Below are 15,042 nucleotides of genomic sequence, written 5' to 3'. Positions count from 1 at the left end.
GATTTACGGGCCGTGCACCTTATGATTGACTGAAAATCAATCTGTGACCACTACACCATCAAACTTTTTCAGCAACATCCTATCCCAACCAAACTTACCAAATTCTAAGGTGTTACAGTATCTCCTCCTTGGGAACATACATCCTTGAATAGGTCTCAAGCTAGCATGAATAGAGTATGAGAGAAACTAACAAACCAACATGAATGCAATTTCACCAAAAAGCACATAAAACATGGAGAATCACTCCAAGCTAAATCATAACATCAAAAATCAAGTTTTCATGAACATGGATGTATATCGTAACATGAGAATGACTAAAACACATGAATTTGAAAGAATGAACCATAAGGAGCTAGTACCTCAAGCTAGAGTAGGAAAAGAGGGAAAGAGATGAGGATACCAGGACATCATATCGGTTTCGGTGTCCCAAGTAGCACCCTCAACTAATTGATTCCTCCAAAGGACCTTTGAGGAAGCAACTTCTTTGTTTCTCAACTTTCGGACTTGCCGGTCTAAAATCTCAACTGTAACCTCTTCATAAGAAAGATTCTCTTTAACTCTCAAACCTTCCAAAGAAACAATAGATGTCGGATCTCTAACACACTGTTTCAACAAAGAGACATGGAGTACCGGATGTACTGATGCTAAATCATTAGACAACTCAAGTTCATAAACAATCTTGCCAATACGCCTTAAAATTTGATATGGGCCCACAAAACGAGGACTAAGCTTCCCTTTCTTTCCAAATCTCATTAAACCCTTTGTGGGTGAAATTTTCAAGTATACCCAATCATCAATATCAAATTCTAGTTCTCTTCTTCTAACATCGGAATAAGATGTTTGTCGACTTTGAGCCATTTTCAATCTCTCACGAATAAGTTGAACCTTTTTCATAGTCTCATGCACCAACTGGGGACCTATCAAAGAGACCTCATTGATCTCAAACCAACCAATAAGAGACTTGCACCTCCTACCATAAAGAGCCTCATACGGTGTCATCTCAATGCTAGAGTGATAATTATTATTGTAAGCAAACCCAATCAAAGGCAAATGGTCATCTCAACTACCCTTGAAATCAATTACACAAGCTCTTAGTATATCCTCCAAAGTCTGAATGGTACGCTCGGCTTGTCCATCGGTCTGAGGATGAAAAGTCGTGCTAAGTTTCACTTGAGTATCAAAACCTTTTTGAAATGACTTTCAAAACTGAGATGTAAATTGAGTACCTCGATCGGAGATAATGGACAAATGCACTCCATGCAACCTTACTATTTCGCTAATGTAAAGCTTGGCATAATCCTTCGATGAAAATGAAGTCTTAACGGGAAGAAAGTGAACTGATTTCATCATTCGGTCCACTATGACCCAAATCGAATCAAATTGTAAACCCGTAATTAAGTCCATATTCAAATCTTTCCACTTCCATGTAGGAATATTAATTTCTTGAGCCAAACCACCCGGTTTCTGATGCTCAACTTTCACTTGTTGACAATTCAGATATTTAGCCACAAATTTCGCAATATCCTTCATCATCATATTCCACCAATAGACTTTCCGCAAATCAGGTACATCTTGGTGGCTCTCGAGTGAATAGAATACCGAGAACTATGTGCTTATGTCAGAATCTGATTTCTCAACTCATCAACATTTAAAACGCATAACCTACCTTGATATCGAAGGACACCATCTCCCCCTTGGGAGAAAGCCTCAATGACTTTTTCAGAATCCGACTTATTTAAGTCAACTAATACCGGATCAAGATCTTGCTTAGCCTTAACATCTGATACAAAAGACGATTTCGAACCATTATGAGACATTTTCTGTTATTAGTTAGGGGGTATTTTATGTAAGAGGGTGTTTAGTTGTAAATAATTTATTCCTATTGGGCGTGCATGTACTTTTCCCTATATTAAAAGAAGGGAAAACCCTAATATGCCATCAAACTATTATAAATTGTGTATTCATGTCATTCGTTAAAAGTTGAACTCGTTTATATTTCTAAAGTTTAGAGATGGCAAACAGGGCGGGGCGGGGCGGGGCAGGACCAATCCGTGTAAGCCCGCAAAGACTCCAATCCACCCTGCCCGCCCACATAGAATTTTATTTTATTTTCAACCTGCTCCGCCTCGTCCCACCCCACATAGATTCACACGGTATATAATTTGCTCACTAACTTGACTACTTGAGTATGCAAATAATATAAAGTTGAATCCAAATTTTTTAATTTGTTTAGAAAACTTCTTTCGATCACTTATTAAATCATGAATAATTAGCTTGCACAATCTAATTCGATTACTTTGAAAAAACTATAAAAATAAAAGATATTTATTTTATTATTCATTTCTTTTCGTTAACAGTTATTTTTATCATTTGAAAATTCTCATTTTCTGATCCCTTTATCGAGTATATTTTTTTATTCGTAAATGTACATGGTTTCATATTTAGCTCAATCTTCGTAACTGTATGAGAATGGGAATTAATATATAAAATAAAATTTGTGATTCAAATTTTAAAAAATTAAATTAAATTAAAATCTGCACAAACTTGTACAAACCCGCAATCTGCCTCGCTTCGCCCCCGCATAATTTGTTAAAGTACTTCAACCCAACCCCGCACCCATAGCCTTCAACCCGGCCTGCCCCACATAGCCTTCAACCCTTCCTGTCCCATATTCACCCGGCTCCATTGTCATCCCTATTTAAATTACTCAAAGTGTCCATTTATGCCACTATATATTGACGAAAAGTATAGACAATTTTTAATCAACTACCAGAATTGGTCATGTAGCTTACAATTAGAGGTTCACATCACTCTCTTATTTCACCAAATTTTAAACTTATCCCAATTTAATCAACCCGCCACAGGAGGAACCCAACCCACTTCCCTTTTAACTCAAAACCAGCCAGCCCCCTTTGTCATCTTCACTATAAACTCAGGCAAGGAGCTTCTAGCTTTAGTGAACCAGAGCAACCATCAACATTGCTGGTTGGTTCAATTTACCGGAGCAGAAGACAAAGAGGGTGGTCTGTTTTCGATTAAAAGGGAAGTGGGTCGGGTTCAATTCAGGGGGTGTTAATTTAATTGGAATGGATTTTAATTTGGTGGGACCATAAAGTCACGTGAACTTCTATTTAGAGGTCAGGTGTCTAATCTTAGTATTTATAATCAACTATGATTTTCGTTAAAATATAGTGGCATAAATGAATACTTTTGATAGTGGTAGTGGCATAGGTGTTGTGATGGAAATAATTATGTGTCATGCGAAAGCTAGCAGAACAAATCTTGAAAGATCATGAGTAGGAAAACAAACGAGTAATATATCAAAAGAGATAAAAACATTTAACATGGTTTGATCAACAAACCTATATCCACAAAAGAAGATGAACAATTCACTATATAAATATGAGAGTACAAAATATTGAGAGAAATAATCTCACACAATTCACTAGTAATAAAAAAAAAAGTTCACCTAAGTGATAAATATATCATTTGTATCCCAATAATTCTCCCCTTAAACAAAACTCGCAAAGCCTCTAGGGCTTCATTGTGAATGTTATCAAGTTAAAATGAATGAACCTCTATTTATAGAGTGATAAACATTTTTCTATAAGAAAAATGACTAGCCAAATATGAAGACTTTGTCCTTTACTTTTAGGAAAAGGAAAACCTATTATTCTGCTTGAAAATCAAGGTAAATACCCAACAACGAATTAGGTGAATGAGTCATTTCTAATAGCTGATGAAATATTTGAATTTTTTTTTAATATAAGAGGCATACATATAAGGCACTATTATAATGTGTCAAAATGCAAATATATTACTAGTCAAATTGTGTTAGAAAGTGATAGGGTCATGTAATTGAACGACGAAGTCAATGGAGCGGAGATGGTCACGCGGTACTCAAGACCAAGCCTTAGCCCTTAGTGACTCGGTTGTTCTTCAGTCTTCCTCGACTTTTTATAGACAATTGCTGCATCTATTTTAGAAAATACTATATTTTCTTCGTTCAGTCTTAGTTGTCATAATCTTATTTTTTAGGGTCAAATGTATGAATTTTGACTAATATTTTAAGATAGTATTTTTTAAATCATATTAATATGAAAAAAGTTGTAATTTATAGTACTTTCCATATAGTTTTTGAATATCTAAGAATTTTATTTTAAAATATCGAATTAATGTAATCTAATTTAGCTTTAAAAATTAGTCAATTAACTCTCAAAAAGTACAATATAACAACTGAAAAAAGACTGAGGGAGGGTATATAATTGGGAAAGACTAGTCAGCCCAGCTTGATAACCTACCAAATGCCATTTCTTGTATTCCAAAACGTGTTTTGACTTTGCTTGACCTAACCTCCTCTTTTCTTTTTTTTCTTCTTTTAATCCTAAATTTAATAGATTATATTATTTATATTAATTATTCTTAAAAAAGAACGACTTTTCTTGATTACTAAACTTCTATAAACTAAATAAGTCTTCCCAAATAGTTTAGTTATTTAATTTGGATTTATCCTGAAAAAAATTTACTTGTATTAAAAAGTATGTATACGGACAATATTGATATCGATATCTTGTCCAAGTCTTTCTTCCTCCTCAATATCAGTTTTTGTAACATATTAAACCATCATCTGGACATTTAAGATTGTGTGGAATAACATATTATGATTCTAAATTAGTCACACCCATTTTTTTTTGTAGCAATATATAGGAATAAAATGGTGAGACAAAACATATAATTTAAGGGGTAGGATGTTTGTATGGACAGGAAAGCCAAATATGTGGAATGAGTTGGTCAATACGTTTTCTTTTTGGATGGAAAATAGATGTGGGACAAAAATGAAAAATAAAGGCCAAATGGAGCTAGAGTATGGACCGGCTCGATTATATGACCACTAAAGTAATGATTTGAAGCTTCAATTCTTTTGGAGATCCACTCTTTTTATAGATGTATTCTACATATATATATATATATATATATATATATATATTGTTATAAAAATCTTATATATGGTTAAATTTGAAAAGAGAAATGGAATAGTTTTTAGATAACGACTACCTATTTTGTTGTTTTATTTATATCGATTAACATGAATTCACATTATTATTCTTACATTTACATTTTTCATTCTCCTGAAGTCTTCCAAATGATCAAACCTTTTGCATCATGTAAAAATCTAGTAGTTGTCTATCTACTTTTAGTGTCTTCTTAAAATTTCAAGCATCGCAACAAGTCAACATTATTTTAATATCATTATATCAACTTATCAAATTCAACTCAACACTATTTCGATATCATTATATCAACTCTTCAAAATCTTGAGCCAAGTTTTATTATTTTAACTTTATATTATATATTTTTTATTGAAAATTTTCATTATTTTACATTGTTACTTCATTACATATTACATAAATATATTATTAACATTCTATTTATAATTTATATATGTCAATTAAGATAAGAAAAAAAAATGTGTGGTAAATGCATGAGGTAGGGTAGTAACTAGTAAGAGAGGAAGAGTACGTAAGAGAAGAATAGTCAAAGCATTACCGGTGGCGCCGGTCAATGGTTGATCAACCTCTCTTTCATTATAATTATTAGTAGTAGCTAACAATTTCTTCTTTAATTCTCATCTCCATCTCTTTTTCTCTCTGGAGGCTGATTATTCATTTGGTGAACCACAATGGCTGTACGTTTTTTATTTCTTCTTCTCCCTTTCTAATTTTGTTGTTCATCTCTCAATTCATTATCTACTTTTATTCTTTTATTAGTACATCATCATGATAATTTTGTTTCAAACAGACACAAAACATACAAATCTGGTTGTTGTAGCATATTGAATCTATTTCAAAAGTTTTACAACAAATTATCATTTACTTTTCTCTAAATTCACCTAATTAAGTGAGACATATTATATATGATTAAGTCTATTCAAAATAAAATTTGGGTTGAAGCTATAAAAGATGATCATGTATTTAATGTGGAGTTATGTTGATTGGTGTGGTAGGTAATATTTCACTAGGGAGTTGGTCTTTTTATTTACTTTCTTAGGGACCGGCCGTCTTCTCTCATATTAAATAGAGAGCCTCCAATAACACATTTGTATTCATTATATATGCTGTTTTCTGCTTTTGCTTCAATTTTGTTTTATGAATTTGATAGTCAATATTGGAGGTTAAACTTGATTATAATGGTGGATAGATCCAAGAATTTTACTAAGAGTTTGAAAAATAAAAATGTAGTGCTTGAGACTTGAAACCTCAAGGTGAATTTTGAACTCCTCAATCATTAAGCCAACATCTAATCTTATGTTCAAACGGTTCAAAATCAATCTATATATATATACATAGAAAAAAATTAAAAGTATCTTATATATACCGTGTAATTTTTTAATATCTAGAAAGTTCGGACGACCCCCTTCCGATCCCTCTAGATCCGCCCGTGCTTGATAAGTGTCTAGTGAATTAAGAAATGAATTGCTAAATACACTAAGGTGGGAATTGATGTTAAGAGTCACTTATATAGTTAGGGGAAAGGAGGAGAAAATTAGACAAAACGTCTATTGATCAGTTAAAATTCATTATCAAAATAATTCAATTATCAAATGGTCATTATTGTTTCAAGCGAAGTGCATTTCGCTGGGACTTTGCCTTTTGATCCAATTCTTCAAAATAATTAATCACACAAATTTAATGAGAAGGGAAGCAAAAGTAGCCAAAGATAAATTACTAGAGCTTAGATAAGTTTCCATTTCATCAATTGAATCAACAATTTTACCATCAATTAGTGAGAGACGTGAAGGCCATTGATTTTGCTTTAAATATTTTTCTTTATACGAAACATACCCTCATATGTTTTTCTTTCTTAGTTTTAAGTCCTTGGATCTAATTAATTTCAGCGATGAGTTAATAGTAATTTGCATACTCCTATTAATTATTTTATAGACATTGAACAGAAAAACTAAGACCATTTCCAATCCAATTCTATTTTACTCTCTATTCTCTATATTTGGAGAGTAAAATAGAGAATGAGTTCTCCATCCACCCTCCATTTCACTCTTTATTCTCCATTTTAGAGAGGTAAAAAGTTTGGAGAACTACTATTCACTTTCTCTATTTTACTTTTTGTTTATTTTATTATTATTTTTATTATTTTATAGTTATTACATTATTTTTCATATAAGACCATTAATTAAATATTTAATATACGTAATTCTTTTTAGATGTAATATAATATTTTTAAAAATACATTATTTTATATATACTATTTTCATCCCGAATTAATAATATTTTAATTTTAATTTTATTTTCTTCACTTTAATATAATTTGATATTATTATTAATTGTCACTCAGATGAATGCACAAAATTGAAATGATAAGATGAAAAATTTCATTTAAAAATACAATACATAATATAATAATTTAAATACGAGATAACAACACAATACATAACATAATAATTTTATCACAACAATTTCCGTTGCAATTTATGTCCACTAATTTGTATATTATATGGAGTAATATTTATTTGCAATTTATGTTATTTAGAAATTTAGAATAAAATAAAATTTTAAATTAAATAAAAAATTTGAAAAAAATAATTTTTTTATATGCATGAAAATTATATAAAGTGATTATTTGAAAGAAAGAAAGAAAGACAGACAATTATATTATGAAATAAGAAAATAATAATGAAATATAAATAATAATATAATATTGAGAAGAGAGAGAAAAAATTCTTTGTTAGAGAATAAAATAGAGAATTGGATTGAAATTGAAGAAAGAGAGAACTCTATATTTGGAAAGTAAAATAGATGATAGGGTTGGAGATGCCTTAACATATAAAAAGAACGGCTATTAATAGATCTTAGGTGAATTGATATAATAAGCATTATACACTTTTAACTTCCTGCCTTAACTTAGGCCTCACATCAATAGTTTATGCAATGTAAAAATGTGTGTATAAACAACAACTATGGATGTATATACATTTTTAATACATAGTTATACAATAGATTTTCATGATTATATATTATTTATTCAATATTGATACATTATATATACATTTAGCCATTTTGTTGATTTTTTTTTTGTTACATGTATAGTTACGTAATATGTGCACGCCCAAGAAAAAATCCACCAAACATATAAGCTATGAGTTTCACCTGATTGAATTTAGAAACTAATGGCAATAAAGAGCGATAATTCCAGTGTTTGAATGCAAAGACTATAGTGAAGTGGTAGTAGATTTACACACAATTTTCAGCTAGGCTCCAAATTGGAAATCCATCAATCAAAAATAAAGATGAGTTTTATATATACCAGGAGTGCTAGTGAGTTTATCTGATGTGACTATCTAGCAAGTTTCCAAATAAATCAAGAGTTAGATTCACAACAACAAAACAGTTTTTAGCGATAATAAATATACACATTAACAGAGTGTTAAAGGCTTTACTGACATTAGATTCAATATCTTATATGCTTTAGGCACATTTACAAAGAGCATAATTGCCATTAAATATATATTTAACAACAATTAAGCTATTGTCATTAATTAATTACCGGTTTTTTGGCATAGTGATTGCTTGTGTTATGATCAATTGCAGATTGCAGAAATCTGCAATAAAAAACTATGTTGAAATTTCGTCCAACTGTTTCTGCAGCGTCCAAATGTCCCAAAGTTCGGCAATTGGGAAAATGACGATAACACGCCCTATACTGTGTATTTTGAAAAAGCAAGGCAAACTCGTGGTACTGGAAAGATCATGAATCCCAATGATCCCGAAGAGAATCCAGATATGTTTCCTAATCTTGCTCCACCACCTGAAGTTGCTCCTCAATCCAAGCCTAAAAAACAAACAGAGGAACCACCAATTGGGCGTGGTGGACCAGCTAGGCAAACGCGGGAACATAGACTAAGTAAAGAAGATGGTGAATTCCGGCAGTATGCTAATTCTCCAGCACGTAACGAGAATATGGGAAGGAAAGGTGCCAATGAGCCATCTCATCAACGTGGTCGTGGATCAAATTCTGGTCGAACTGGCAGACAAAGTATAGGATCTGAACATAGCTTTGATAAATCACCGCTGCATCCACATTACCAGGCAAAGGTTAATAATGCTGGAAGAGGTGTTGCATCTCCTGCTTGGGAAGGAAAGAACAATAATTCTTATGATAGTAGTCACGGTACTCCTGGAAGGTCCAAAGTTAAGCAAGAGAATGTACGTTTTCACCCCCTATAAATATATATATATATTAGAGTATCATGTTGCATCTCACTTGCTTATTCTTTGCCTTTTGATTATAGTTATGTCTATACACATCATATTTGGTTGGTACCTTTTCAATGTCAGCAACTCCTATGTTCTTGATCTGATGACATCATATATGCTTTGAGTTTAACTTCTTGATAGTGTGAAACAACTTTTATATTGTCAGGTCCTTGAAAAGATAATATGAGTAATCGTCTATAATTAGTGGCTTGGAAAATAATGCAATGTTAGATACATTAATGAGGAGTAGTGAAAAAAAGGACATTGCGATGTTAGCGTATGTATATAGGTTAAATAACAAGTTGTTACACTTAATTTCTTAGATAATATAGTCACTCAGGTCTCAGCTAGAAACTAAGTACTCCAATTTGAAGGTTGGATCTTTAATGACTTTTGAGATAAAACTGATAACTTAGTTGTTGTTTCTAAGAAGGGAAGGGTGATAATCCACACAAAATTGTCATTGTTTTGAAGGCTTACTGCTTTCAAGAAGCATATAAATTCTTATACAACTTTAATCCACAAGCTGTTGAGGTTGACCTGACATGAATTTAGTTTGTTGATTCCATTAATTTGAGATGTGAATTCTTACTTAAAGTGGTTTTTTTCGATCTGTCTTCCAGCAGTCTGATAGAGGTGCTGCAGTTCCAAGATTCGGGGAGTGGGACGAGAATGATCCTCAATCAGCTGACAACTACACACACATTTTCAACAAGGTGCGAGAGGAAAAGCAAGGAAATCCATCGGGGACACCTAGTAGAGCATCTAACAACACACAAAAGCATAACTCAGAGGAAAAGCAAATGGTACAGTAAATCACTTCCCCTGTATTATATTCGATCTAGGACAACTTCTATAGGTTCAAACATAACTTATCTTTTTTCGACTTACAATTATGTACGTATATTGACAAAAACAAATTGAATTGTATTCGATTCATTCTCAATCTAGTTCCTGAATTTGCCTCTTATTTGTTTAGCTAATGGTTCTTATTTTTGTGTCTTTGTTCTGCAGAAGTGGTGTTGTTGTCCCTGGTAATTATGCAAGGGAGGACCTTGATTTTATTCTGAAACAGCCAGGGGATGTGTAAATAGCTCAACAAATTACTTGTGCAATATATTAGAGTAATTCATTTGTACTGTGTTCCCACAGAATTCTGCAATTGTATTGTCAACTTGTAGTCTTTTTCTTGTACTTCTATTTGTATGTTGCAGATTTTTATTGTTTTCTCAATTTTGTGTGTGCAATGCAAATGCTTATAATAGTATTTGATTACTGCTCAACTATTAATTTCTTCTTCTCAAAAAGAATTCTGCATTTTGAATTATGAGGTTTAAAGTATCTAATTATCCATGAATTTGAAGTTGATTCCTGTGCTTTTTAGTAAAATTCAAATATTTATATCGTGTTAAAAAGTTGTTGTAAATCACAATTATTTAACTTATATGATGATTTTTTTTAGGAGAATTACACATTTCCTATATCCAAGGATGTTGCATCTAGGGTAAATTTAAATTTTTTTTAGGAGAATTACACATTTCCTATATCCAAGGATGTTGTATCTAGGGTAAATTTAAAATAGACTTTGTGATCTTCTTTAATGTCATTTACTTTTCAAAATGAGGTAATTTTAGAAGTTTGGTCAAACAGATTATAAAAAGTGCTTATAAACTGAAAAGAATATTTTGAAGAAGCTTATAAAGTCAAGAGAAATAATACTTCATAGGTTGGCATCTCAATTTATAACTTTTCATCTTATATGTTTCTACAATATATCTGGTCAAACTTGTAAAATCAATTTATTTTGAAATGTGTTTTTCCAAAAGTACTTTTGTTACAACCCATTAGTTTGAAATGTGTTTTATTCAAAAGTGTCACACCCCATTATATTGAAATGTGTTTTTTTAAAAGCGTTTTTGTCAGAATCCAAATGATCGTGAATGACACTTACACTATCCTTCCGATGCGAGATTCATCGAAACCAAGACTTAGCCAATTTAAAACAATATTTAAATTTAACTAAATTTATAAATAAAAAATGAATACTTACAATTAAATACATAAATAAATCAACATTAAAAAAATCCGCCGAGACCCAAAAGTTATCATACAAAAACTTCTAAACAAGCCAAACTCTAACTCTAACCGATTATCCAAAACTAACCAAAAGAATAAATAGTCGCATGATTCGGAAGATGGACAAGAACTACTAAGAAGATCCACATTAGCCTAAAAACGAAGGTTCATCCTTGGATAAAAAATACACACGCTAAGACACCATTTGAATTGGCTTAAAAAAATAGTTTTTAAATCAAAAATTAAAAAATCAAATTTAAATGACTTTTAAGTAAAAAAATAAAAAGTAAGGGAGATGTACTTTTGATTTTTAACTTATTTTATGTCATTTTTCACCTTGTTTATCAAACACTTTCTAACTTATTTTTCAAATTTATCAAACACTTTTAGAAATAAAAAATTGAGGGGGTAATAGTTTGTTAAGAAATGGCTAATGAGATTAGCATAAAATATTGGGGAAGTATGCATTATAGCAAAAGTCTAGGGTGGAATCTACAATTAGCCCAAAAGGAAAAGATATAAAAACAGCTAAAGCAAAGAGAGTCACATGAGTTTAGCAGGTCAAGTCAAAACACAAAGTATAGTAAGTTTTAAGCGAGCGAAAAAAACTCAAATTCGCCGCCAAAATTTGGCGCTCCTCCAAAATTCGAAATTCAAAGCAATTGTATAATGCCAATTTCAAGATTCAATTTCTTTCTCCCTCCTATACTTTCGCTGTTCCTTTATTTCTCTCTGCTCACCATTAATGGCAGAACTCAATATCATTTTCAGGTATTTCTTCCATACCCTAATTTACTCTCCAATTCAAGAATAAACCCTCCCCTTATCTTTCTTTTCCAATTTTCTTTCACCATAACTGCAAAACCACCTCAGTCATCAGTCATCCAAATAATTCCAGATCTGATACATTTTGTTTCATGCGATTTAAGCTGTGGCGCTGGCTAGAAATTTGTATATTCTGGAATTGTTTTTGTAACTAGGTTGGTGAAGTTATGGTGAGAGAGCAAAGTATTGAGTCATTTTACACTCGGTTGCGGGATTCAGCTCTAGCTTCAGCTTCTACGTCACCGCTGCTAGTTTTCCCCTCAACTTCTGATGTAGATTCACTCTGCGCTCTCAGGATAATAGGACATGTTCTTGAATCTGATTCTGTTAGATATGCTTGTTACCCAGTTTCCAGTTTTAAAGAGATTTATAAGTATACTGGGGATAATCTGGGGGCAGCTGCTGATGAGCCAATTACAATTTTGCTGATTAATTGGGGGTGTCAAAGGGATCTTAAGAAGATTCTACAAGTTGGTCCCTTAGCACGTGTTTTTGTAGTGGATAGTCATAGGCCTATACACTTGCATAATTTGAGTAACCAGAATGATAGGGTTATCGTGTTATACACGGGGGATGATGAGCAGCAGGCTGATTTAGCGTATGATTTTGATGTTTCTGCCTTGGCAAATGCTAGTGATTTGAACAGTGACGATGAGTTTGAAGAGGAATCTGATAGTGAAGATGAAAATGATAGTGAGAGTGAGGAGGAAGATGGGGATGGGATGAGGAAGAAGAGGAGGGTTTCTGCGGAAAATGAGGGTGACCCTGTTAAGCTTTTTGGTAAATTGAAGAGGGAATACTATTACATGGGTAACTTCCATGGGAAGCCATCTGGTTGTTTGATGTATGAACTGTCCCATTTTTTGAGAAAGAATACTAATGCATTGCTTTGGTTGGCTTGTGTAGCTTTAACTGATCAATTTGTTCATGAGAGATTAACCGATGAGCGGTATCAGGCTGGGGTAATGGAGCTAGAACAGCATATCAATAGTTCAGGCAATTTAGACTCCATCACCTCAGTTACTCTCAAGGATGGGACAAAGGTCACAGCACCAAATTCTTCAAGGATTGCATATGAGTATGAACCAAGGCTGATGTTGTTACAAGAGTGGAACTTGTTTGATTCGATGTTGTGTTCATCCTACATTGCAACTAAAATGAAGACATGGAGTGACACTGGGATTAAGAAGATGCAGCTTCTTTTAGGTCGAATGGGTTTTGCACGTGAGGAATGCAAACAAAAGTTTCAGTACATGAGCATTGAGATCAAGAGGAGAATGAAGGACATGTTTGAACAATATTTGCCGGAATTTGGCCTCACTGATTTCTATTATAGAGGTTTCTTGCTTCTCCATGGGTATAGTTCAAAAGTTTCAGCAGCTGATGTGGTGTATGGGGTTACTGCACTTCTAGAGTCATTTGTAGAGTCAGATGGTTCATGTGCCTCCAAACAGTTTGGGGAGGCTTACGATGCATTATCCTTGACCAAGCTTGACAAGTTGGAAACTGGAATGCGACAAGCTATCAAGGTTCAAAGGGCAATCCTTAGACAAGGGAGTGCAGCAATTACCAAGAAAGGTTCTATAAGAAGTGGGAGTAAATTTAGGTGGGTGAAGCTTGAAGACTCGGCAGATGCAAAGCTCCTGTGTCATCCTCAGGCTTTAACTAAATTTGGTTACTTTTTGATGGATGCTTTACGTGAGAAAGGAGCAAGGATGAAACCATTGATCTGCATTTGCTACACCCAGGAACGAAGTAAAGTGTTGATTGTAGCAATATGTGGGAAGCCACGGCTTGGTGCAGTCCAAGGAAATGCATTTGGGCTTGCATTCAGAAGTTCAGCTGAAGAGACAGGAGCTGAGTTCTTTCATGAACTATTTGAATCATCATGGATAGTTTTGGATGCAGTTGCTGTCAATTCATTCATGATCAGGCTAACAGAGAAGCTTTTGTAATGAGGTTTATTCAAACAACCTTTCTTTTTACCATTTAACTGTAGTTCTGTTCTTCAGATGTTTAGTAGTCTCCTGTGATGAAGCTCCCTTGGATTGTACTCATCCAAAATAATCATTAGCTATGGACTTAATTCACGTATGTAACCAAGTTGGCTGCTTGTCTTCATTTGTTGTTGCAACAATTTATTCACTTGTATTTAGTTTGATCATGTCAAAGCTATTATCATGTAACACTATGCTTCTTACTCTCTTTGTATCCTTTCTGTTTGATCTTCTTACTATAAGAATGTGTACTTGCACATAAATCTTATGTATCTTAAAATGATTTTGTAGAAGCTACTATCAGTTCTATGAGGTATTGTGACTATCACCATTAATGCAGCTTTATGATTTTGTCATTCATTTCATTGTTTGAGCTAGTATTTTGGGGTGACTGAACCACTTACATTTACTTTGCCTTTAACTTCAGCATACTGCTAGTAGTTGCATGAGATAATTGCCTTTCATTTTTTGATCCTTCTTGTGATTCAGCAGACTTTTGATGCAAAAGATAGTACTCAAGAGGTATTCCCCTCACAATTTGGATGGCGTAGCTTGACTGGGAAAGATTAAGCCATTAAAGTTTTCAAGCTCTTGTTGAATTGAAGAAGAGTAAGAGAACTTGAAATGTGTGTAGAAAGAGTTCAAAACATAAGATTTTGAGTGAAAAAGGCCAACATTGTCCCTTAAATTTGGACCATTACTCGAAGTTGGCTCTATACATAACATGGATCATAAGCAATTTAAATATTCAAAGTTCTTTTTCATCCTTGTCCAACTGTATCAGTAAAAATAACTGATCTATTACTGCAAAAGACACCTTATCTTTATCTATGGAGGTAATTTGGAGGTAGTATCACCTTAGGACACATTTTCCT

General features: G+C 33.0%; 2 protein-coding genes across 3 annotated transcripts; both read left to right on the top strand.

Moving 5' to 3' along the window:
- Positions 1–5,589: 5,589 nt before the first annotated feature.
- Positions 5,590–10,576, top strand: LOC102596147 (RPM1-interacting protein 4). Of its 2 annotated transcripts, none has more exons than XM_006339956.2 (4): positions 5,590–5,686; positions 8,661–9,218; positions 9,896–10,075; positions 10,284–10,576. In XM_006339956.2, the coding sequence occupies exons 1-4, from the start codon at positions 5,681–5,683 to the stop codon at positions 10,305–10,307; spliced, it is 768 nt and encodes a 255-aa protein (XP_006340018.1). In that variant the 5' UTR covers positions 5,590–5,680; the 3' UTR covers positions 10,308–10,576. The 2 variants fall into 2 exon arrangements, with proteins under 2 accessions (XP_006340018.1, XP_006340017.1); XM_006339955.2 differs by having other exon boundaries at positions 9,893–10,075; positions 10,284–10,555.
- Positions 10,577–11,911: 1,335 nt separating this feature from the next.
- Positions 11,912–14,370, top strand: LOC102595809 (cell division control protein 45 homolog). Its single transcript, XM_006339954.2, has one exon. It carries the CDS (start codon positions 12,338–12,340, stop codon positions 14,123–14,125), a length of 1,788 nt encoding a protein of 595 aa, XP_006340016.1. The 5' UTR covers positions 11,912–12,337; the 3' UTR covers positions 14,126–14,370.
- The last annotated feature ends 672 nt before the right edge of the window (positions 14,371–15,042 follow it).

This window comes from Solanum tuberosum, unplaced genomic scaffold (assembly GCF_000226075.1).
Source record: "Solanum tuberosum cultivar DM 1-3 516 R44 unplaced genomic scaffold, SolTub_3.0 scf00013, whole genome shotgun sequence".
Classification (NCBI taxonomy): Eukaryota; Viridiplantae; Streptophyta; class Magnoliopsida; order Solanales; family Solanaceae; genus Solanum; species Solanum tuberosum.
The sequence above is the reverse complement of the archived record's forward strand: the minus strand, read 5'-3'. Positions and strand labels throughout refer to the sequence as shown.